Here is a 21,657-nt window from a genome sequence, read left to right as displayed (position 1 = left end):
TTGTTCTGCTCCAGCAACACCGTGGGGATGCTCCGGAGCAGCACGACACAACTGGGGCACATTAATGGGCACATCCATCAGCTCAGCCACCCTGGAGACACGAGGGAAGCTCTGAGAGCTGCCCCCACCCTGCCTCTCCCTGCTGCCCTTCACTCCAGGCTCCAAGCGCCGGTGCATCCCAATTCCTTACACAGGCAGGGTCTGGCCCCCAGGCACTGCCAGCGCCTCTTTCCACCTTCCAGCCCTGCCTTGCCCCCTCCCCACCTCGCTCAGCCCCCACGTTCCCAGCAGCAGTGGCAGTGGGATGAGCTGTCCCGGTGTCCCTGTCCCTGCCGGGCACTGCGCCCTGGGTACCTCAGCATGGGGTCAGCGCTGCGGAAAACTTCAGCTCCCCGTGGCTCCTCTCCCTCCCCGAGGAAGGGCACCCAAATCACCTCCCCTGTCCTGCTGACACAGGCCTGCAGTGCTGGGAGTGCAGCAAATCGATCCCTGGGAACAACTTTGCTGTGCAGGGAGGAGGACGTGGGGTTATCCCCACCCGGCTTCAGGGGTCAATACAGCCACGGGCGAAGGGAGTGCGGGACCCCTCGGCACTTTTAAGATGCTCGTTAAGATGTTTTTGGCAAAAAAACTTGAGGAGAGCAGTGGGATCACAGAGGAGACCCCATGGGACACAACAAGGGTGAGTTCTCCTCACTGCAGGGGATTGAGGGCAGTGACAGAACCCCCCAGCACTGGGGCCTCACAAGTTCTCCAGAACCGCGGACATTCCTTGTTACAGAACGCTGAAATTCCCTGGGGCCAGGAGGGATTACAGGTGTTAAAGAGCACGAGAGGGGCTGGAAGGTGGCAGGGACCTCTGCCTGGTGCTGTGCAGTCACAGGGACTGCTGGGGTGTCTCAGTGAGAGTCCAGAGCCACAGTCCCTGCAACGCTGCCCTGCTCCCGAGGCTGGGGAGTGAAGAGAGCACCTGGAAAGGGAGCAGCCCGGGGAGGAGCAGCCCGGGGCAGTGAGGGGTGTGACGGGCAGCTCTGGGGGGACACAATAGCGAGGGTCCGGTGGGGGTGGCCTCGGGCTCTGCCGGGTCAGGATCAAACTTTCTCCTGGGATACAGCGGGGTTGCCTGAGCGATCCTTGCAGATGCTCTGCAGTGGCTGCCGGGGGACACGGCTGCTCTCGCCCTGCGTGTTTAAGGGGCCGGTGGAAGGGGCGAGGAGGCTGTGCGCTCCGGAGGGCAGGCGGCTCCGCGGGAGGGGGCGAGCAAGCAGCGGCAGCGCAGGGAGAGGGGCGAGCACCGCTCCGAGGGAGAGCTGCGGGCAGCCGAGAGCTGGAATGACAAAAGCAGCCAGGTACTCACCCGCAGTCTGTGCCCGGGACTTCTCGCTCAGCTTCCAGCCCGGCCAGGACAGTCCTGCAGAGCCCGATCCCTGCGGCGCCTGCTGCCCACTGCCAGCTGCCGGGATGCCAGGCCACCTTGTCTTTTAAAGGTCACAGCCAGAGGACCTTGCAGTAAATATAAGGTGCTGATGGGAAGCTCTGTTCCAGCGCTGCCACCTCCTCCTCCCCCTCCACCGGCAGGAGGGCTCTGCCGGCTCCGGGAGCACAGCATCGTCTGGCTCGGGCACGTTTGGGAGGGGGCTGGGGCTGTCCTCCGGGGGAAGCAGGGTGCTCCAGGGCAGCCGGGGCCAGCGCTGTGCCTGCTGCGCTGGAGCTGCAGCCCAGCTGCTCTGCTCAGCCCTACCTGCTCGGTAGCCACGTGGAGGGAGGCAGGAGCCCTCCTCGGAGAGCAGCAGCCTGGCATTTAACCCTCCCCGCTCCGCCAGTGCAAGGTGAGAGGGATGAGGGTACACAGGCAGCCACTGTGCCCCCGGCAGGCTGCGAGGCAGCTGGCAGCACCGCGAGCCCTCCTTCCTGTCCCCAGGGAGGTGACAGTGCCCGAGGACAGGGTGCTCGCCCTCCCTGGAGCAGACGCAGCAGCCTGTGCTGGGCTCAGCAGGACAAGTTTCCGCTGAGCCGCAGGAGCTCCGGGTCCCACACCGGACATCTGTGTCCTGCCGAAATGCCAGGGCCAGCTGCTGCCGGTGCCCTTCCTGTCACAGGGCTGGGAACAGCAGAGCAGTGGCAGCTGTCCCACGGGATCAGCCGGCCGAGGAGACCGGCTGGAGCTGCCGAGTGTGACAGCTCCATCAGGCTGGTGACAGCCAGCGTCCCGCTGCCAGCCCCGGGGCTGCGTGGGCACAGCTCCCCGGGCACGGGGATGCCAGGCTGCCACCCTGCTCATGCTGCAGGGCCATGTCAGCACGGAATTAGTGGGGTGCCCACCTGCCCAGTGCACCCCGTTTGTGCCGTGCCTGCAGGAGCTCTGTCGTGTTTACTGGCCATCCCTTGCAGCCAGGCTTCCCAGCCTTCCTGTCTCCAGAAGGATTTAGGGCTCTGCTGGCAAGATTCTCAGCAGCAGTTCAGCCAAATGCATCCCAGCTTGCATCCCAAATGCAAGCAAACTTGGCAGGCACCTTCACACCTTCCCCTGCTCCAGGGTAGGGGTGCTGCTCTTCCAGTCCCCGCTGCTGCAGGTGCTGTGTGCTGCATGCTGGCCTCAAACTCACCTGCACCTGTGCCTCTGGCCCCAGCAGGCAGCAGGCAGCTCTGCGGGGGTGACAGGCGTCCCTGCAGCCCCGAGGATCCCTCTGCCTGCCCTCTCACCATTAGTGATGCTCCAGCAAACGCTGCGCTCCTCCTCCCTGTGTGTCCCCACACAGCGCCTGCAGCTCTGCTCCCCTCGCTGTGTCCATCACCTCGCTGTGTCCATCCTCCCTGCATCCATCCCCTCCCTCAATCCACCCTCTCCCTGAATCCATCCTCCCTGCATCCATCCCCTCCCTGAATCCATCCCCTCCCTGAATCCATCCCCTCCCTCAATCCATCCCTTCCCTAAAACTATCCCTTCCCTGAATCCATCCCTTCCCTGAATCCATCCCCTCCCTGCATCCATCCCCTCCCTAAATCCATCCCTTCCCTGAATCCATCCTTTCTGAGTGCATCTCCTCCCTGAATCCCTCCCCTCCCTGAATCCATCCCCTCCCTGAATCCATCCCCTCCCTGTATCCATCCCCTCCCTGTATCCATCCCCTCCCTGAATCCATCCCTTCTCTGAATGCATCCCTCCCTGAATCCATCCCCTCCCTGAATCCATCCCCTCCCTCGATCCATCCCCTCCTTGAATTCATTCCCTCCCTGGATTCCTCCCCTCCCTCAATCCATCCCCTCCCTCAATCCATCCCTTCCTGCATCCCTCCCCGAATCCCTCCCCGCCCCAAGGCACCCCTCCCCTGCCTCAATCCATCCCTTCCTGCATCCCTCCCCTCCCCGAATCCCTCCCCGCCTCAAGGCACCTTCTGCTGCATCAGCAGAGCCGCGCACGCCGCTCCCGCAGCGCTGCCCTGCCCGCTCCGCCGGTATTTTTCCTGCTTCTCTTGCCAGCTCTGCAGCCCTAACGCCTCAACCCACAGGCACTGCTGGCATCCTCTCAGGCTCCCCTGGGATGTCCCCGTGCCCTGCAAAGCCTCCTGCTTCCCCTCCTCTCTGCTGCTTCGTGCTGCGGGCCGGGAGCGCTGCAGAGGGGGCGGGATGGGGATGGGGAGCGTTTAAGGTGCCCTGAAGGTGACAGGCTGTGGCACCTTAGACGTGCAGGCAGCATCCCTGCAGGTGAGCTGCTCTCACACCCAAAAACCAATCAGTCCAGCTCGGGGAAGCCATGCCCGGTCCCTGGGGTGAGCTTTGCCAGGACGTGTGCCCTGTGTCACCGCAGCCCAGAGGGAAATTCAGTGCCGTTCCTGCTCCAGGAGTGCGGCAGCACCTCCTCCCCTTCCCGTCACGGCTGTTTTGGGACACGGCACGGGGCTCGCTGGCTAATGGAGCTGGGCACGGAGGTGAGGCTCTGCCTGCCCGCACCACGCCCCGGGCCTTCCATTAGGGCTCCTAATGGATGCGAGAAAAGGTGCCTGAGACGGGAACTTTTGTGCAGACAATTATCCCGGAACAAGCTCACGGTGAGAAAAATAAAAGTTCTGAGTGTTCCCTTTGGCGCCGGGCGGGTCCCTCTGCAGCCATCGGGGTCTGGCTTTGCATCCCACCTGTGTCTGCTGTCTGTGCCGGGCATGGAGGGCAGGGACACCTGGTGCCACACTGCTGAGGTGCCCTGAAGCAGAGAGGAGCCCCAGCCTTGTCCTGGTTTGTTGTCCTGGGAAGCCACCGGCCTTAGTGGCACTTTGGGCTCTTCACAAGGTGGCCCAGGGCAACACCAGCCCAGTGTTTTCAGGCCAGCACTGAATCACTGAGGTTGGAAGAGACCTCTAAGATCAAGCCCAAATATTACCCCAGCCCTGCCAAGGCCATCACTGACCCGTGTCCCCAGGTGGCACAGCCATATCGTTTTTGAGCTCTTCCAGGGCTGGTGACTCCAACACTGCCCTGTGCCATTCTGGACAGCCCTTTCAGTGAAGAAATCTTCCCTCAAATCCAACCTAAACCTCCCCTGGCGCAGCTTGAGGCCGTTTCCTTTTGTCCTGTCATTTGCTACCTGGAAGAAAAGCCCGACCCCCACCTGGCTCCCCCCTCCTGTCAGGGAGCCGGCGACAGCGAGCAGGTCCCCTCGAGCCTCCTTTTCTCCAGTTTCAACCCCCCAGCTCCCCCTCATCCGACTGCTTCTCCAGCCCTTCTCTTGACACACTCCATCCCCTTAATGCCGTTCTTTCGAGGAGCCCAAAACTGTCCCCAGGATTCGGGATGCGGCTTCACCAGTGCGAGCCCGGGGGGGACCGTGCCTGCCCGGTCCAGGGGGGATGCGCGGGGGGATGCGCGGAGGAGCTCGGGGGTATGCGGAGGAGCGCGGGGGGATGCGGGGGGATGCTGAGGAGCGCGGAGGAGCGCGGAGGAGGGCTCAGCGCAGCCCCGCCCGGCGCGGCCCCGCCCGGCGCCGCTCGCCCTCCGCGGGGGCGGCCAGAGCCGGGCGCTCCCCGGCTCCCCGGCGGGACCCGCGGCAGCCCGAGGAGGGGGTCCCCGCTCCGCGCCCACCCCCGCGCCCCGCCCGCCGCGCCCGGGATGCCGCCCGCGGGCGCTAACGCCGCTCTCCGCTCTGCAGACGGACGGTCCGGAGCGCCGGGGATAAGTCACTTGGCCAAGGTGACTTCGCAGCCGAGCCCCAGCTCCGAAGTCCCGGCTCCGGCCCCTGCCCTGCCCGCACCGGCGCTTCTCCTGCGAGCACCGCGGCTTTGCCCCGCTTTGCCCCGCTCCTGCGCTGCCCGGCCAGCGGGGACCGCGCTGCCTGCCTGCCCGGCACCGGGGGATGGCCGCGGGGAGGCCGTGCACTGCTTCAGCGCCAGCACGCCCGCCGACAGGTCATTGTCTTCCAGTTCGTGTGGTACAAGGACCGCCCGCATGTGCTTGTCCCCGGCGCGGGGACCGACCCGCGCTGCGGGGCCGCTGCTTGGAGCATGCTGGCCAGCCCTGAGGGCAGGGATGCCCGAGGTACCCCAGCACAGGGTACGGGGAGGGGCTGGCAGCCGTTCCCTGCCCGCTGCACACCTGGGCAGGCTCCAGCCGCCCGCACCAGCCTCACGCACCCGCTGCACTGCTGCTCCCCTGGGTCACCCTCGCGTCAGCCTGGAGCCCAGGGCTGGCTGTGCAGCGCTTGCTGCTGGGGCGCTCCCGTGGGAGGCGTTTTAGAGGGCAAAGTTCTTAAGTTAAAGGATGCTGGAGACACAAAAGAGCACGTAAGTACCTGAGCCCCTGCAAGATTTGGGTGCCAGCAGCCGAGCTGGCAGTGGGGTGGCAGGAGACACTCGGAATGCTTGAGACCACTCAGGGCTCTGGGGTGCAGGGCGTGGAGGTGGGAGCAAGCCGCTCAGGTGGGCTGGGAACAGGGGAGGGCAGGGCGGGTCTCTGTGCCTGTGGGATGCCGTGCTCCGCAGGGAGAGGCGGCTCCTGGCCGCAGCAGGGAGCCAGGGCACAGCCCGTGCCGTGGCAGAGGCGAGGGCCGGGTGTCCTGTCCCGGAGCACACCGCACCCGCCTGGGGCTGCCCGAGGAGCTCCTCTTTTTGAACCCTGCTGGAGAGGAGCCCGGCCAAGCCTGCCAGCATGGCTTGCTGCCTGCTCCAGGATGTCACGCTGACTTTTATGGGCAGTGAAAGTTTCTCTAGAGCAGCTCTCCCACAGATGGCAGTCCAGGCTGAGCCCCCTCGCTGAGGGGGGCTCTGCCTGTGCAGGAGCAAAGCGCAGGCAGCCCAGGCTCTGGCGGCAGCAGGAGTGGCTGCTCCCTGCTTCCCTGGGAAACGCTGGAGCCTGCAGGCAGGGGAGGGAGCCTGGAGCCCCCAGGGGAGTGGCCCTGGAGGCTGGGGGTCTGCTGGTGCAAAGTGCAGCAGCTTTGGAAGGGTTTGGGAAGGCAGCACTGAGAGCTGATGTGTGGCAGGGTCGGTCAGTGCTCCCCCAGCATTTCCCCTGGTGCTTTATTTAGTGGTAACATATCAGTTTGTCTTCCTGGGAGCACAGGATGCCAGGAACAAGGTCAGCCTCGATTTACCCCACACATTCAATTCAGATGACATTCTAAGGGTGGCAGACAGGTTTTAAAGTGTTGCAAGCTGCAAGGAATCATCTTTCCTGTGAGTGTCCCCTTGCAGCACGCTGCAGGCTCAGAGGTACCTGCAGAGCCAGGCATCCCTCTGCCAACTCCTGCTCCAGGGGGACAGCTCCTGTCCCCTGGGACACTCCTGCCTGTGAAGTCCCCTCCGTAGCACCCCCAGGGCTGCTCGAGGAGCTGCAGGAGATTCCATCTGCCGGGAGCCACTCCCTGAGGTTAGCTCCGGCCTCTCAGCAGAATGAGGAGTGCTTCTGTAAAGTTAAATAACTCCTCGCCTGCAGTGCTTGCAATGCAGCACTGCAGCAGGGCCCGGAGCCCAGGATGCAGGGCTCTCGGGCTTGGCTCCGGCTGCGACGTGCCTGGGGAGTTGTTAGCACCGGCTTGTGTGGGAGAATAAATCAGCAGCTGAGGCGGCTGCAGAGAGAGGCAAATCCCTGCTGAGGGCAGCGTGTCCGAGTTAAGGGGTTGGGGCAGCTGGGGATGGCCTTGTAGCCGTGGGAAAAGCTGTGCCCCCGGGACTTTGTGCCCAGGGAAAGCTCTGCAGGGGTGGCTGAGGTCTGGGAAAGGGGAGGACAGTGCTTTGCTGGGCCACATCTTTGCCATGCCACATCGCACAAACAGGACGGGGCAGGGCTGGGATGGGGATGGGGAGTGGAGCTGCTCCTCTGGACAAGACCAGAGCATCCCTGTGCTCCCAGGAGGGATCTGTGGGGACAGTGGTGGCCCAGCCCAGGGAAATGCCAGTCCCTGCACCCCAGGAGTGCTCAGCTGCAGCTGGGCTCCTACCTGCTCCTCTCTCCCTGCTCCTCTCTCCCTGCTCCTCTCTCCCTGCCCTCTCCTCTGCTCACAGGGAGCCCAGGAGCAGGAGATCTGCATCCTGCAGCTTGAAGGTCATCTGGCAGCTCCGGAGGGAGCCGGGGCTCGCTCTGCTGGCCGTGAGGGGGCTGCTCCCGAGGGCAGGGCAGGGCAGCAGGAGGGCAGGCGGGTGGCAGGCGGCCAGGACAGCCGCGCTAATTGCTGCTCCAGCTCCCGCCTGAAGAGCAGAGCTCTGCTTCGCCTTGGCTTTTTTCTCCCCCTTTAAGGTCTAGCTGGAGGCCTGTGGATAACATGCAAATCAGGGCTCTCATTTGCACGCTTTCTTCGTGGGGATATTCTGGTTCCCTTTGAACCCGCGCTGTCTCTGCGGTGACCCAGCCCCAGTCCCTGCAGGTCCCCTCTGTCACCGAGCTGTTCTAGGGCTGGGGACAGGCCTGTGCTCCTGCCATGGCAGCCTGGTGTGCCAAAGGGGACGAGGGGCACAAAGCCTTGGCCTCACTCTCTGCTCCCCTCTCTCTCCCTGCCAGGTTTGCACGTCTTCGCCATCGCCTTGGCCTTGGAGGTGTCGGTGGGGAAAACCAACACGGTGACGGCTCTGAACAACTCCAATGTCCTGCTGCCCTGCACCTTCACCACCTGCATAGGCTTCCAGGACCTGGTCTTCACATGGTATTTCAACTCGACAGAGCTGGTGGGTGGCTCTCTGGGCTCTGCCTCTGCTTTCCTGGCGGGTCCTGTTGTGCTTGCCCAGCGCAGCTCGGCGCTGCGGTTCTCCCAGTTCCCTTTCTCCTTGTGCAGGATGTCCTTCTCTCTGAGTGTCACCAGCTCTGGGGGGGACAAGGCTGTGCCAAGGGGTGACTCAAATACCCCCAGAACATCGTGCTTTTGGCACAAAGCTGCTCTAGATTTGCTGCTGCCCACAGGCTCATTTGTTTTCATAAATTGGCTGTTCAGGTGCAAATCTGCACTTAGGGCAAAATATGGTTCATTTCCTCTCCTTCACTTGCTTTGAAATATGAAAGGCTCTGTGTAGATTTGCTTCCTGCTGGGAATATTTGGCTCCTCAATTCTTCAGCAGGAGGGCTGGTTTGGAGCAGCTCTGGCCAGCAAAGGAGCTCACTTTCTGTGGGGATCTCCCATTTTTTGCACGGTGTGTTCCATCCCTTCAGGGCAGGTCGGATCTGCTGCTCCCCAGCAGGATGTGCATCAGGTTCCTCACCATTCCTGCTTTAACGGGGGGTAACGGGACATTTGGTGGGGATGTCTGTGTGTGCAGAGCACCATCAGGAGAGCGTGAGCCTTTCCCTCCCCAGCTGATCCTGCCCCCCTGCCTCTGCAGATCTACCACGGCAAGATAAAGAACAAGGCCACGGAGCCCACCCTCATCTGGCACAACCCGCGCGTGGAGTTCGTGGGCTCCACCACCAAGAAGGACAACAACATCTCCATCGTGCTGAACAACGTGGAGTTCAGCGACGCTGGCAAGTACACCTGCCACGTCAAGAACCCCAAGGAGAAGCACGCCCAGCACAATGCCACCATCTTCCTCACCGTGGTCCATAAGAGTGAGTGCTGCTGCGGCGGCCCTGGGCTGGTGGAAATGCCCACACAATGTCTCAGCTCCTGGGTTTGCTGTTGTGGTGGTGCACGGAGGTGGCTGGCGTCCCTGGAAGCCTCGGGTGGAGGAGGTTATGGGATTTTGGGGTGGGACGTGCAGCCCTGCTCCCATCCCCTCAGCACCTTCTCTCCCGCAGTGGTGGAGACGGACAACACTGTGACCCTCATCATCGTGGGCGTGGTGGGGGGGCTCATCGGCCTCCTCATCCTCTTCATGCTCATCAAGAGGGTGGTGCTGTTCATCATCAAGAAGACGCAGGACGGCAAGTGAGTGCGGGGGCACTGCTGCGGGCTGGGGGCTGGGGGGGCTCGGGGGGCTCGGGGCTGCCCGTGCGCTCTCCCCGTGCAGGAAGGAGTGTCTGGTGAGCTCGTCAGGGAACGACAACACCGAGAACGGCCTGGCCGGCTCCAAGGCGGAACAAAAAGCACCACCAAAGGCATGAAGGAAGCGGCGGCGCCCCGCGCCCGCCTCGCCCCGCCGCGGGAGCCCGGGCACGGGACGAGCCTTCCCCTTTTGTTTTCTTTCCGAACTGCCAGCGCTTGAGACATGTTTCTATTAACACACGTGCCTGCAACCTGCACTGCTTCTCCGACAAGGCTGCGGCTGCCGGGGGGACTGGGAGCTTCTCGCGGATCGGACTGGGAGGCTGCTGGGGCGCAGGGAGCCGCCGGCTCCGCTCCGAGCACAGGCAAGAGGGTGCCGGGCAGGGCAGGGGCAGGGGGTGCCGTGCCCAGGGCCGGGTGCTGGGCACCGGGGTCCGCTGGGTGCTGAGCTGAGCTGAGCTGAGCTGAGGTGGCTTGGTGTCCCTCTAGCATCCAGAAGGTTTTCTAGAGCAGGGCAGGGATGCTGAGAGCTGGCCGGGCAGATGGAGCGGCGCAGGAGGACGGGAGGAAGCAGGGCTGTGATAAGCACACTGGAGAACCAAATCAGCGGCAGGCCCCTGGCTGTGCCTCGGTGCCTCCCGCAGCAGGGCTGGGGACGTGGCCGTGTCCCGGGGCCATCCCTGGGAGCAGGGGGGCTTCTCCCCGGGCAGCGCTCCCCGGCTCTGCGCTGCCCCCTCCCCTCTCTCTGGAGCTCGGCGCTCAGAGCAGCGATGCTTTTGATGCTGCTGCCAAGGCTGAGCTCCTTCGTGGATGTTTTTTGCATGAGATTCCAGGGGGAAGCAGCCAATTCCCTTTTGCCGTGGCAGGGAGGGAGCACAGCCGAGCCCAGGCGAGGGGAGCCGGGCCGGGGCTGTGCCACCGGCCCCTGCTGGGCAACCCTGGGCAAGTTGCTCTGCTTCTCCATGCCTCAGTTTCCCCATCTGTAAAATGGGGACAAAAATACTGCTCTACCTCACGGGGTGGGTGTGAGGTTTCCTTGGCTAGGAGGGCGAAGTGCTCTGGGATGAGGGGTGAGTGAACTCACGGGATGTGAGACACAAAGTGAGCGAGCTGCATCTGAGCTTAACAATTTCCTTTCTAACGTGATTTGTTCCCTATTTCTCCAATCTGGGGGTGTCTGACAGTGAAGCTGCAGGACAGGCAGCTCCCCTGTCCCACAGTAAACTGGGATTCACAGCTGAGCCATGGCTTGCTGTGGGGTTTGTGTCCTGGCACAGGCGCTGGAGTGAGGTGAGGATTTGGTGGCCAAGGTGGCAAGGAAAGGCTGGGTGCTGCTGTCTCTGGAGATGCTGGTGCACAGCGGGCTGCTCACCCCAGGCTGGGCCCGGGGGCACCCTTGGAGCAGGGCTGTGTGCCCAGAATAGGGGGCAGGTCCTGGCACCTGGCACCAGGCAGGTCCCTTGGCTGTTGATAAGAGTCGGCATCCTGATCTCCCTGAGGGGCTGTGGGACCCTCAGGCCAATCAGTGTCCTCACCTGCAGGCTGGGGACAGCGAGTCTGAGCTACCTCTGAGAGGCGTGGGGCGCCCTGCCCGCTCTGGTGCCAGGGGGTGTGACACGCCAGCGCTGTGACAGCCAGCGCTGTGACACGCCAGTGCCACCTGTGCGAGCCCGGCAGGAGGCTGAGACCTCCCAGTCACCCCGAGAGACCCCCGGCCCGCCCTTGGAGGAGCCCTCCCGCGGGGGAGGACGGCGAGGCGAGGAAGGGAGGTTTTTTTAAAGACTATTTTTAGCTGCCCTAACCTGTTGGCCTTTTCTAGCCGGCGCGTGGACGCAGCTCCACTTCCTGCCGGGTATGCAATGCTGCACTATGCATGGATTGCTCCTCTGGCTCGCTGGGAAACGGCCACTGAAGCAGTTTTGGGGACGTAACCCCGTGTAACCCACGGGGGCTCCGGGGGAGCGGGCTGCCCTGGGAGCCTGTGCCAGCACCAGCGGGGTCCCTGCTGTCAGCGGGGCTTTGGGGGGGCTGCAGAGGCACCCTGGGGGTGTGTGCTGCCACAGACACGTGTGTGTGTGTCCAAGCACATGTGGAGCTGCGTGGGAGGAACCCGCGGGTAAGCACAGGGGGGTGTGCGCCGGGCTGTGTGATGACTTACAGCACATCTTTGCACTGTAGAGGTTTAGTTAGCTTTGCCTTGAATGAAATAAAGTTTACGTTTACTAGAGAAACTCGCCGGTGTTTGGGGTTGCTGTGGGTGTCTGGTTAGGTCTGGGGTGGGCTGAGGAAAAACAAAAAAACAACCCCGTGAGGAAGCAGGGGCTTGGGAGGCTGAGTGAAAAAACAAATCCTTTCCTTTAATGGGAAGAGGGGGAGGCTGTAGAGCACAAACATAATTTCTCTCTGTACAACAGGAGTGGGCTGACAGCAGCTTGGCCCCCCAGGAGCCATCCTGCCACAGCGGGGTCAGCACAGGGCAATAAATTAATTAATCTTCCTCCGGAAGGGAGCTTGAGCCGGTGAGATTCCTTCAGGCATCAGTGGCCGCCACTCCGAGTCACCCTTTGCCTCCTTGGCTGGGCTCTGGCACCCTAAATCACAGCTGCCAGCGCGGCTTTGGGAGCCTCAGCTGTGGCTGGGGATCCGTGGCCCTGTTGCTGCCAGAGCAAGGGCAGGGGATGGGCAGGGAGGCTCGGGGCGAGGAGCGACCCGTTCCGGCAGGTCTCAGAGCTCCGACTGCCGGGAGAGAGAGGCACAGAGGGCATTGAAAGCTCTGGAAGGGCATTGGAAGCAAGAGGAAAGCAGCCGTGTCCCTCGGGAGGCGGCTCAGCCGAGGGGGGCTGCCTGCCCCCGGGCAGGGTGGCACTGACCCTGCGCACGGCGTAGATCCAGTCCAGGTAGGCACGGACACTGGTGTAGACGCCGGGTGTGCTGGGGGTGCCGCAGCCCTGGCCCCAGCTGACGATGCCCACGACCTGCCAGTGCCCTCCCGAGTACAGGAGGGGCCCGCCGCTGTCCCCCTGGCAAGGACAGAGCCTCAGATGGCCCCGCAGTGCAGTGACAGCCCCGCAGAAAGGCTCTTCCCTCACAGGAGCCGTGTCACGATGGGTACAGAGCCACCCAGCCCCGTGCCCAGCCCTGGCCCCACCTGGCAGGTGTCCACGCCGCCCTGGGGCAGGCCGGCACACAGCATCCTGTCGGTGACATCGCCGTGGTAGGCGGCCAGGTTACAGCTCTGCTTGTCGATGAGCTCCACCTCGGCCTGCTGCAGCTGCTCCGACAGCTTCCCTGGGGGACACGGCCTCTCAGAGGGAGCCGGGGCAAGCAGGGGGCCTCTGGCAGGCTGTGCCGTGTCCCTGTCACCCCAGGCTGTGGCACTCACCGTGCTCCTCCGTGTAGCCCCAGCCGATCACCCACAGGGGCGTGCCCGGCACCAGCTCCTCATCGAAATAGGGCAGGCAGATGGGCTTGGTGCTGTCTGGAAAGGACATCGAGGGGGGCTCACAGGGCAGGGGGCCAGGCTGGCTGGGGACAGCCACCAGCCAGGCACCCCACTGCCAGGCCAGGCATCGCCACCCCAGCCCCGTGCTCAGCGCCAGCAGGGGACACTTGTGCCTGCTGGCCCGGGCAGGGCTTTGCCAGGCGCACCTGAGTCGTGCAGGGGGGAGCGCAGCTTCACCAGGGCGATGTCGTTCTCCTTGGGGGACGCGGGCGTCACCTCGGCCAGGAACACCTTCTCCACGGCGATGGTGGCAGCGCCCGACAGCAGGTCGGAGCCGGCCTTCACACGCCAGCTCTGGATGATGGGGTTGTTCCTGCGCACAGGCAGCGCCGTCACCGCCCATCCGCGGAGCCCCGATCCCGCTGGGAATTGCAGGACATTCCCAGGGGACTGCACTCACTTGAAGCAGTGCGCGGCCGTGAGCACCCAGCCGGGCCCGATGATGCTGCCCCCGCAGATGTGCTCCTTCCTGTACTGCAGGCTCACCTGCCAGGGCCACGCCTCGATGGCAGCCGGGCTGCCCCCCAGCACCCGCGGGGTCCGCACGCTCTGCCCGCAGTCTGTGGGGACACGGCGGGCACGGGGGGCACGGGGGGCACGGGGACAGCAGCGTGCCCAGGGTGCCTTGTCCCCGCCGTGCTGCTGCCACCCCGCACCCCCAGGCTTGCTGGAAGGGGCCCAGCCACCCCCTGCCTGCTCCAGCCCCCCGGGATAATTAGTTTAATCAGGGTAATTTGCTGGTAGAGGTGAACCCAAGCAGGCAGCCGGGTGAGCCTCCTGTAGGTGTCTCACGGCTGGCTTAACGAGGTGAGCAGTAATTAAATCCATCTTTCCTCGTGCAAACACTGCGGAACGGGCTTGGGATGGAGCCACACTCCCACGGGCAGTGCCAGCAGAGAGCCCGCAGTGCCCACGAGGCCCGGGCACCACCGTGGTACTTACTGGAACAGAAGAGCGACACGACCAGCCCCGAGAGGCATTTCCTGCAGGAGGAAGGAGCAGAGCTGGGTTTGCCTCCTCTGCCAGGCACGGGGGCTCCTGCTGGGGCTGGACACACCGTCCCCACTCACCTGCCTGGCTCAAGCACCTGCAGGCTCCCGTTGCTCAGCACCACCTCGCGGGGAGGCAGAGGCTGCCCCGCGCTCACCTCCACGCCCTGGAAGGCTGGGGTGCTGGAAGACACGGGGGGACAGGGCTTCAGGGCTGGGGGAGACAGGCATGGCCTCAGCGCCTCAAGAGCCTGGATCCCACAGGAAAAAGGGGTTTCTGTGGGACAGGGGTGACAAAGTGGGGATGTGACAGCCCTGGAGGGCCCAGGAGCGGGGACAGGAGCAACTGAAGGAGGGGAGAGAATTCCCTGCTCTGCAGGAACTCAGGGGGCTCCTCACTGGTGCATTTGAGACCTGGAAAACGCCAGGTTTGACTCAGTCTGGGCTCCCACAGTGGCTCAAACACCAGAACCCATCTCGAAAGGGAAGTGCAGGGCCCTGGGCCTCGCTCCCAGCTGGGCAGGGCAGGGTGCAGTAGGGGGCATGGAGGCAGAGCAGGAGCAGGGCAGGGTGCCCATGGGCTGTGACAGAGCAGGGCACAGCTCTCTGCTCTCACAGGAGGCTGCCAGGGCTCCGTGCCAGCTCCTGAGGACCCACAGAGTGCTCTGCGTGCTGGGGACGGACAGAAACCATTAGTGCAGAGCTCTGAGTGCTCCACAAGTCAGCAGAGCCCCGCTCCAGAAGAGCTTTTAAGGACGAGGGAAGGTGAAGCAGGGCAGGCAGCTGTACCTGCTGTAGCCCATCTGCTCACAGGCAGCTCTGGCCAGCGCCGGGGTGAAGTGGTCGTGGCACACACAGGACCAGGTGCCAGTGTGGCTCTGGAGCACCTGCAGGATGGATCTGTCTTTGGAAACGCGGGCTGGAGGCAGACACAAAGTCAGCTTTGGCCGCAGCAGCCCAGCCCCCCGAGCTCTGGCGGGGTTGTCCTGCACTCACCCCCGGCTGGTGGCCCCTGGGGGACCCACTGGGGACAGGTGGCCTCGTCCTCGCCCTGCAGGCAGTCCAGCTGCCCGTCACACACCTGCTTCAGCGGCACCAGCTTCAGGGGCTGCTTGCAGAACAGGTAGTGGTGGTCCAGGTAAATCTTCACTGCAGGGAGAGGGGGGCTCAGTGCCGAGCTCCAGCTCCTGGGCAGGCTTGGGGCTGCCTCGGGGGGGTCAGCAAGGAGCTGGGTCTGTGTTGGCCACGGGGAAGGAGAGGGAGAGATCAGGAGCTGTACCCAGGAAGCCGATGGCGACCAGGCAGGCGAGGGTGAGCACCACGGCCAGGACCAGGATCCCCACCCGCCTGAAGGACTCCGGTGCCCTGGAGGATTTGGGTCTCGTGCGGGGACCTGCAACACAGAGGAGCGTGGCCCTGCATGGCCGGGCTCAGCCTGGCACCTCTCGGCTCTCCCAGCTCCCTCGGGTGTTACCTCGGCCGTCGAGCCGCTCCGAGGCCGAGTCCTGCAAAGCAGAGAGGAAAAGCAGTCACGGGCTGAAAGTGGGGGCAAAAAGCAGCTGCAGGGTGGGAGGCCCAGGGTGGTGAGCTCGCAGCCCAGGGATGAGCGGGGAGACAGCCCCCAGCTTCACCTGAGGTGACTTTAGAGCTGCTGGGAATGGGGCTGGCTTGTCCTGCGGTGACAACGCCCGGCTCAGGGTGACCCAGGGTCACCATAGACACCACCCGTGCAGTTCCAGGAACCGGCTCGCAGTGGCACAGAGTTACTGTCATTAACACACCTGAGGCTTAAAAAGTCACAGGTGTTGCGAAAGAGGCGCTTTCTGCTGCGCAGAGCCACCCTGACTCAAAATACACACGCCTGCGGGGCTGCGGCAGGGCATGTCACGACGACGGGGACTGTGGCTCCAGCAGGGTCACAAGCGGGTGGCACAGCCCGGGTGCTCCTTCAGGGCTGCAGGAGCACCAGAGGAACCAGCCCGAGCCAGGGGAACCTGCGCTGCCAGGGCGGGGAGGGAGGGAAGGCTGTGCCGCTGCTAAGAGACGGGGTAAACACAGCCGGGGCTGGAGCGGGGCTGACTCAGGCATCGATCCGCTTGAGCTCCTCGGAGTTATCTCGGAATTATCCTCTGAAACAGCTCCTTGTACGAGAAACCCCCGAGGATGGGCGGGCAGTGCTGTGAGGCCGGGCTCGGTGGGTGGGGGTGGGCTGGAGCCCAGAGCCCCCTCGGGAGGGCTCAGGTGGGCTCTGCCGCTGTCTGCTCCGTGTTTTTTCCAGCCGTGCCCCAGAACACCTTTGGGAAGGTGTTTCTGCTGTGCTGAGCCTGCTCCTGCCAGCCCCAGTGAGATCTTCTCTTTTGCTGCTGCTTCTGGGCTCTGCCAGCACAGGTAAGAGAAGATTTCTGCATGAGCAGAGGTAAGGAGGGGTTAAACCCACAGATCCTGGAGGGTTTGGGCTTTGGGAGACTCTGCTGCCAGTGCTGAGCTCCGGGAGCAGCACAGCCCGGAGGTGAGGGTGTTTGTCACACCGGAGGAGAGCAGAGGTGCCTGTGCCATGCCAGGCTCAGAGGCCTGGCAGAGCAGCGTGGGGGCACTGGGATGTTCCCAGGTGCCCAGGTCAGGGGAGAGGGGAGCCCTCCGTGCCCGGGTCACTGTGCCAGGGCATGTTCAGCCACGCACACACACCCTTCCAGCAGGGTTTGCAGCAGTGCCAAGCCATTATCCCCGGGCTGGCACACAAAGGCAGGCTGGCTTCCTGAGCCAGGAGCTGCTGCCTCCCTGCAGGGCGGCTGGGGCTGCTGGTTCTGGGAACAAGCAGTGACCTGTGCAGGGCAGGACTGGCTCCTGCCTGGTGCCGTGTGGTGTGTCCCAGCACGCTGGGGTCTGGCTCCTTGAGGAAACACCAGCAGCCTTCTTCCCCAAGCCAGCCTCAGCTGGCACCCTCTGTGCCAAGTGTGGGCAGCTTGTGCCAAATTCCCCAGCCCTGGATGGGCTCTGGGGTGCAGAGGCTGTTTCCTGGGAGCTGCTGGGAGCAGGAGGGCAGGGTGGGAACCCGGCTCCTGCATCTCCCACCTCGCTGCCCTTCCTGAGCCTCTTCTCTGCGGAGAAGGGAAGAACTCCTGGAGGCCTGGCAGTTTTGGAATGCTGCCCCAACCCCTGCCAGCCCAGGGCACGTGGGGCTGGTCCTTCCTCATGCTGACCTCCTGTGTCACCTGGCCTGGGCCGGGCGCCTCCTGGATAATGGGATCCTAACGGTTCCCAGCGGGAACGGGATGGCTCGGGGTGGATCCTGCAGGCCCCACTGCAGCAGCACGGCTGTCCCTCTGTCCCCACACTGCCCATGCCTGTCCCCATCACGGTATCCACGGCTGGGATCCTTTCCAAGGCGCAGGTCTGGTGTGGATGCAGATGAGATGGGTGATTATTGGGTTTTGGGGTTTTTTTTGTATTTTCTTCAGTCCATGAACCTCTTCTGTTTCAAAGGGATTCAGAGGTTGCCTCTCCATGACTCCTCTCGAGGCCACCACGAGCAGGAGCAGCACTGGTTAAATCCAAGGCCAGGGAGGGCCGTGCCCACTCCTTTGGAGTGGAGGCACATGATTTCCTGCAGAGCTCCGTGCTACCGTGACTGATTGAGCTCCCTTGCTGTGTTCTCCTGGGGCACTTCATGCCACCGTGGCCATGCCAGGCTCCAGCTGTGCCAGTGCCAGCCCAGGAGCCGTGGAGTTCTGCTGAGCCTCTTCCCCCCTTCAGCAGGGGCTGCAGGGTGTGCTGAGCTCCATCAGGGTGTGCTGCCGGGCTCCATCCCTCCCTCGGGAGCAGGGGGGATGTTCCCTCACCAAGCCGAGCTTTGCAGAGCGATCAGACTCCCAGGGTGACTCCTTGGTGGGGATTTACCCCGTGGGTGTGTGCAGACACTGCAGGGAGCGAGCTCCCCACCCTGCAGGGTTGGTGTCCCTCTGTGCTGCTGCTGGAGGGTTTGCAGTGCCCGCTGAGCTTGGTTGTGCCCTCCAGGGAGGGACTGGGTGCCAGGTGCGTCCCCTGGGCTGAGCAGGGGGCTGGGAGGGCCTGGCTGTGCCCCAGGGGGTGCCCAGGAGTGGGATGGGGCCCTTCAGGAGGTCCTGTTCCCCTTGGCATGGGGGGCACTGCCTTGCTTGTCTGCTGCCCAGGCCGGGAGAGGGAAAGGCAGAGCCAGAAGTGTGGGAGTGAGAGCATGGGGGGACCCAAGCTCTGTGTGCAGCCACAGAGGGATGTGGGGAGCAGGGGAAACCCTTCCCTGGCACCCAAGCTCCGTGCACAGCCAAGGAGGGGTGTGAGAAGCAGGGGAAACCCTTCCCTGGCACCCAAGCTCTGTGTGCATCCACAGAGGGGTGTGAGGAATGGGAAAAACACTTCCTTGGCACCCAAGCTCTCTGTCCAGCCAAGGAGGGATGTGAGGAGCAGGGGAAACCCTTCCTTGGTACCCAAGCTCTCTGTCCAGCCACTGAGGAGTCTCAGGAACGGGGGAAACCCTTCCCTGGCACCCAGGCTCTGTGTGCAGCCAAGGAGGGATGTAGGGAGCAGAGGAAAAGGGTGTGGGGAATGGGAAAAACACTTCCTTGGTACCCAAGCTCTCTGTCCAGGCACTGAGGAGTCTCAGGAATGGGGGAAACCCTTCCCTGGTACCCAGGCTCTGTGTCCAGCCATGCAGGGCTGTGAGGAATGGGGGAAACCCTTCCTCGGCACCCAAGCTCCATGTCCAGCCACTGAGGAGTCTCAGGAACGGGGGAAACCCTTCCCTGGCACCCAGGCTCTGTGTGCAGCCAAGGAGGGATGTAGGGAGCAGAGGAAACCCTTCCCTGGCACCTAAGCTCCGTGCACAACCATGGAGGGGTGTGAGGAATGGGGGAAACCCTTCCTCGGCACCCAAGCTCCATGTCCAGCCACTGAGGACTCTCAGGAACGGGGGAAACCCTTCCTCGGCTGCCGGGGAGCAGCAGCTCCTTGTGCCCGGGCTGCCCCATGCCCTGGGCACCTCCCGGGGCTGGGAGCGCGGCCGGGCGCGGGGTGTGCGGGGGGCTGGTGTCCACCCCGGGGCAGGGACTCACCATGTCCATCCCGCTCCGGCGGGGTCCTGCCGCCCGCGGAAGCCCGGCAGATGTCCCCGGTGCGGGACAGGGGGAGGAGGCTGCGGCTGCCCTGGAGCCGGCCCGCGATGCTCCCGCAGCCCGTGCCCTGCGCTCGGTGCCCACGCCGCGCTCGCACTGGGGCAGCACCGCCCCAGCCCTCCTTAAAACCCACAAGGGGAGTTGTGAAACAGGAATTCTGGTTTGTATTGTAATACAACACCGGTCTATCAGCAGCACCATCACCTGCGGTAATCTCCCGAGCATCTCCACTGCGGGTGAGTCACCTGCGGCGCTGCTGTCACCAAACAGCTTATCAGAAGTGAACGGACTGATTTTTCCTGCTCCTCCTGATGATAAGAGGATCCACGGCCACCCCGCTCTTTGTCCGGCTCTTCCGCGTTGCGCTGGGTTGTTGTCAAAGCCAGCTTCGAGTAGGTGGAGGAGGAAAGGAGGAGAGTTTGAGCCCTGGGTCACTCGGGCTGTGTGTCCCCGCCAGGGCCGGGTCACGGCTGGCAGGGCTGGGGCAGGTGGAAGGGGAGGCAGGGGGTGCCCATGGGTACCCCGAGGGTCTGTGATTATCCGGGAATAACCAGTCCCTCTGGGATGGAGCAGTTTAGCCTGGCAGGATGGGAGGAGGGTGAGGAGGGCAGGAGGCAGCGCCCCAGGGGTGAGGGTGGCCCAGGGGGTCGGGGGGGCTGCTGGCCACCCTCTGCACGCTGATGCTGGAGCTGCTGGGTGTGCAGGATGTGCCGAGCAGCTAATTACCCCCTTCTCCCGTGGAAATGCTGCTAATTACCCCCTTCAGCTTTCCCAAGGGGCCCTGCTGCTGCCAGCGGGAGGCTGCAGAGCACCCACGACCTGCAGCTCCTCAGGGAGCTGTGCCATGGCTGTGCCAGCTCACCCTGCCAGCAGGGGCCCTGCCCGCTGCCCCAGACTGGCCAGGGATGCTCCTGTGGCTCTGCAGGTAAGGGGAACCCTCCCCACTCCCACCCTGAGCATCCAGCCCCTTTTGGAGGTGTGGGCACCTCAGCCCTGGTGGTGCCCGCGATGCCCAGAGGATGTGGCATGTAGGGTGCCCCCAGAGGCTGCCCGTGGCACATTTCAGCTTGAGAAACCTTTCACGGGCTGCAGCAGCGGGAGCTGGGCTGGCCTTGGCTCCCCGGTGCCCCTGTCAGGTCCTGGCAGCCTCCCCAGAGCATCCCGGTGGGAAGGGATGGCAGAGCAGCCCGGGAGAGGTGGCACGGAGCGGGCAGCCAGTCCTGCCCTGGGGACCCGGGGCTCTGGGGACACAGCTCAGGTTTGCAGTGCTGTGTCACAGCCTCCGGGGCTTTGCTTCCTGGAGTGTGGCTGTGTCTGCAGCCAGCTGCCCTTCCCTGCTCCCGGAGCCGGGCACGGCACAGATTTTGGGCATGGCACAGGTTTTGGGCATGGCACATGTTTCCTGGCATGGCACAGGTTTCCGGGCATGGCACGGGCATGGCACGGGCATGGCACATGTTTCCAGTCATGGCACAGGTTTTGGGCATGGCACAGGTTTCCGGGCATGGCACGGGCATGGCACAGGTTTCCGGGCATGGCACAGGTTTCCAGTCATGGCACAGGTTTTGGGCATGGCACAGGTTTCCAGTCATGGCACAGGTTTTGGGCATGGCACAGGTTTCCAGTCATGGCACAGGTTTTGGGCATGGCACAGGTTTCCAGTCATGGCACAGGTTTTGGGCATGGCACAGGTTTCCGGGCATGGCACATTTCCAGGCATGGCACAGGTTTCCTGGCACTGGGGTCGGGCAGAGGACAGGCCAGGCTGGCCCAGGGCTCTGCGTGACCATCCCGGAGCCGCACGGTCACATCCCCATCCCTGTGTTCTCCAAGGCAAGGGCGGTGCCACCCCCGGGGGCTGCAGCTCCCGCTGTCCCCTCCGTGCCCCCCAGGCATCACCGAGTGCTGGCCTGGGCAGGGCTGCTCAGGGCTGGGCTCCGAGGTGGGGCACGGCAGGGGCAGAGGCTGGGCCTGGCACAGCAGCACCCAGCAGGGAGACGTGCCCGGTTTCCAGCTGTTCAGGGTTACAGCTGTGGGTCACTTTTCCCCGCAGCCACAGCAGGCGGTTTTCCCTCTTGTTACAAACAGGAGCTGATTGCCAAGAGACGCTCTGCTTTGGGACTTGGAGACGATCAAGTAGAGCTGTGAGTGCCTCATTTTGGGGTGTCTGACTGGGGGCAGCTGCTGAGGGTCACCCCTGTCCGTCCCTGTCCCCTGGGTGCTGCCTGAGGCCCCCAGCCTGGCTTCTGGTGGCTCTCTGCCCCCTTCCTGGCTGCTGGCCTTGCCTGGAGGTGACAATCAGAGGACACGGCCACTCGGGCACCTTGCCAGAGCTGGGCACACCCGTGTCCAGGCTGTCCCTGTCCCTCGGGCTCCCAGTACTCCCAGTTCAGCCTCTTCCAGCAGCGGGAGGGCAGAGCTGCCCACGCAGGCAGGGCCGTGTGCCCTGGCTCGTGTCTGCTGCAGCTCCTCTGCTTTCTCCTGAGAACCAGTTGGACCAGTGGGCCAGGACTGGTGCCCAGCCTCGCTGCAGGGAGGCAGCCGTGTCACCAGAGAGGGGGACAGCCAGGACGTGCCAGGCTCCAGCACAGAGGGCTCAGCAGCAGCTCCAGGCTGGGATAACCG

The 21,657-nt window shown here is 63.9% G+C and overlaps 2 protein-coding genes and 1 long non-coding RNA gene across 5 annotated transcripts; 2 read left to right on the top strand and 1 right to left on the bottom strand.

Moving 5' to 3' along the window:
* The first annotated feature begins 4,971 nt into the window (after positions 1–4,971).
* SCN4B (sodium voltage-gated channel beta subunit 4) lies at positions 4,972–11,625 on the top strand. 2 transcript variants are annotated; one of them, XM_039722159.1, is made up of 5 exons: positions 4,972–5,396; positions 7,981–8,144; positions 8,793–9,018; positions 9,208–9,337; positions 9,420–11,625. In XM_039722159.1, the coding sequence occupies exons 1-5, from the start codon at positions 5,345–5,347 to the stop codon at positions 9,511–9,513; spliced, it is 666 nt and encodes a 221-aa protein (XP_039578093.1). In that variant the 5' UTR covers positions 4,972–5,344; the 3' UTR covers positions 9,514–11,625. The 2 variants fall into 2 exon arrangements, with proteins under 2 accessions (XP_039578093.1, XP_039578094.1); XM_039722160.1 differs by having other exon boundaries at positions 5,108–5,181; positions 7,981–8,122.
* Positions 11,626–11,713: 88 nt separating this feature from the next.
* TMPRSS4 (transmembrane serine protease 4) lies at positions 11,714–19,102 on the bottom strand. Its single transcript, XM_039722152.1, has 13 exons — positions 18,973–19,102; positions 15,360–15,390; positions 15,165–15,278; positions 14,882–15,034; positions 14,675–14,804; positions 13,967–14,068; positions 13,839–13,879; positions 13,297–13,456; positions 13,043–13,209; positions 12,777–12,872; positions 12,543–12,682; positions 12,265–12,414; positions 11,714–12,130 (listed from the first exon to the last, which is right to left on the bottom strand). Exons 1-13 carry the CDS (start codon positions 18,979–18,981, stop codon positions 12,119–12,121), a joined length of 1,305 nt encoding a protein of 434 aa, XP_039578086.1. The 5' UTR covers positions 18,982–19,102; the 3' UTR covers positions 11,714–12,118.
* On the top strand, positions 15,401–21,638 carry LOC120508491. Of its 2 annotated transcripts, XR_005628993.1 has the most exons (4): positions 15,401–16,273; positions 19,228–19,424; positions 21,121–21,176; positions 21,525–21,638. It is a non-coding gene; the product is annotated as an uncharacterized LOC120508491 (long non-coding RNA). The 2 variants fall into 2 exon arrangements; XR_005628994.1 differs by lacking the exon at positions 19,228–19,424.
* The last annotated feature ends 19 nt before the right edge of the window (positions 21,639–21,657 follow it).

This window comes from Passer montanus, unplaced genomic scaffold (assembly GCF_014805655.1).
Source record: "Passer montanus isolate IOZ18808 unplaced genomic scaffold, ASM1480565v1 scaffold47, whole genome shotgun sequence".
NCBI lineage: Eukaryota > Metazoa > Chordata > Aves > Passeriformes > Passeridae > Passer > Passer montanus.
This window is presented reverse-complemented; position numbering and strand designations above follow the sequence as displayed.

Coding starts and splice junctions, on each gene's coding strand:
- SCN4B (XM_039722159.1), top strand. CDS start 5,345: ATGGCCGCGGGGAGGCCGTGCACTGCTTCAGCGCCAGCACGCCCGCCG. Junction 9,019..9,207: donor CCTCACCGTGGTCCATAAGA/GTGAGTGCTGCT, acceptor TCTCTCCCGCAG/TGGTGGAGACGGACAACACT. Junction 9,338..9,419: donor AAGAAGACGCAGGACGGCAA/GTGAGTGCGGGG, acceptor CTCCCCGTGCAG/GAAGGAGTGTCTGGTGAGCT.
- TMPRSS4 (XM_039722152.1), bottom strand. Junction 13,880..13,966: donor CAGGTGCTTGAGCCAGGCAG/GTGAGTGGGGAC, acceptor TTCCTCCTGCAG/GAAATGCCTCTCGGGGCTGG. Junction 12,415..12,542: donor GCGGCGTGGACACCTGCCAG/GTGGGGCCAGGG, acceptor TGTCCTTGCCAG/GGGGACAGCGGCGGGCCCCT.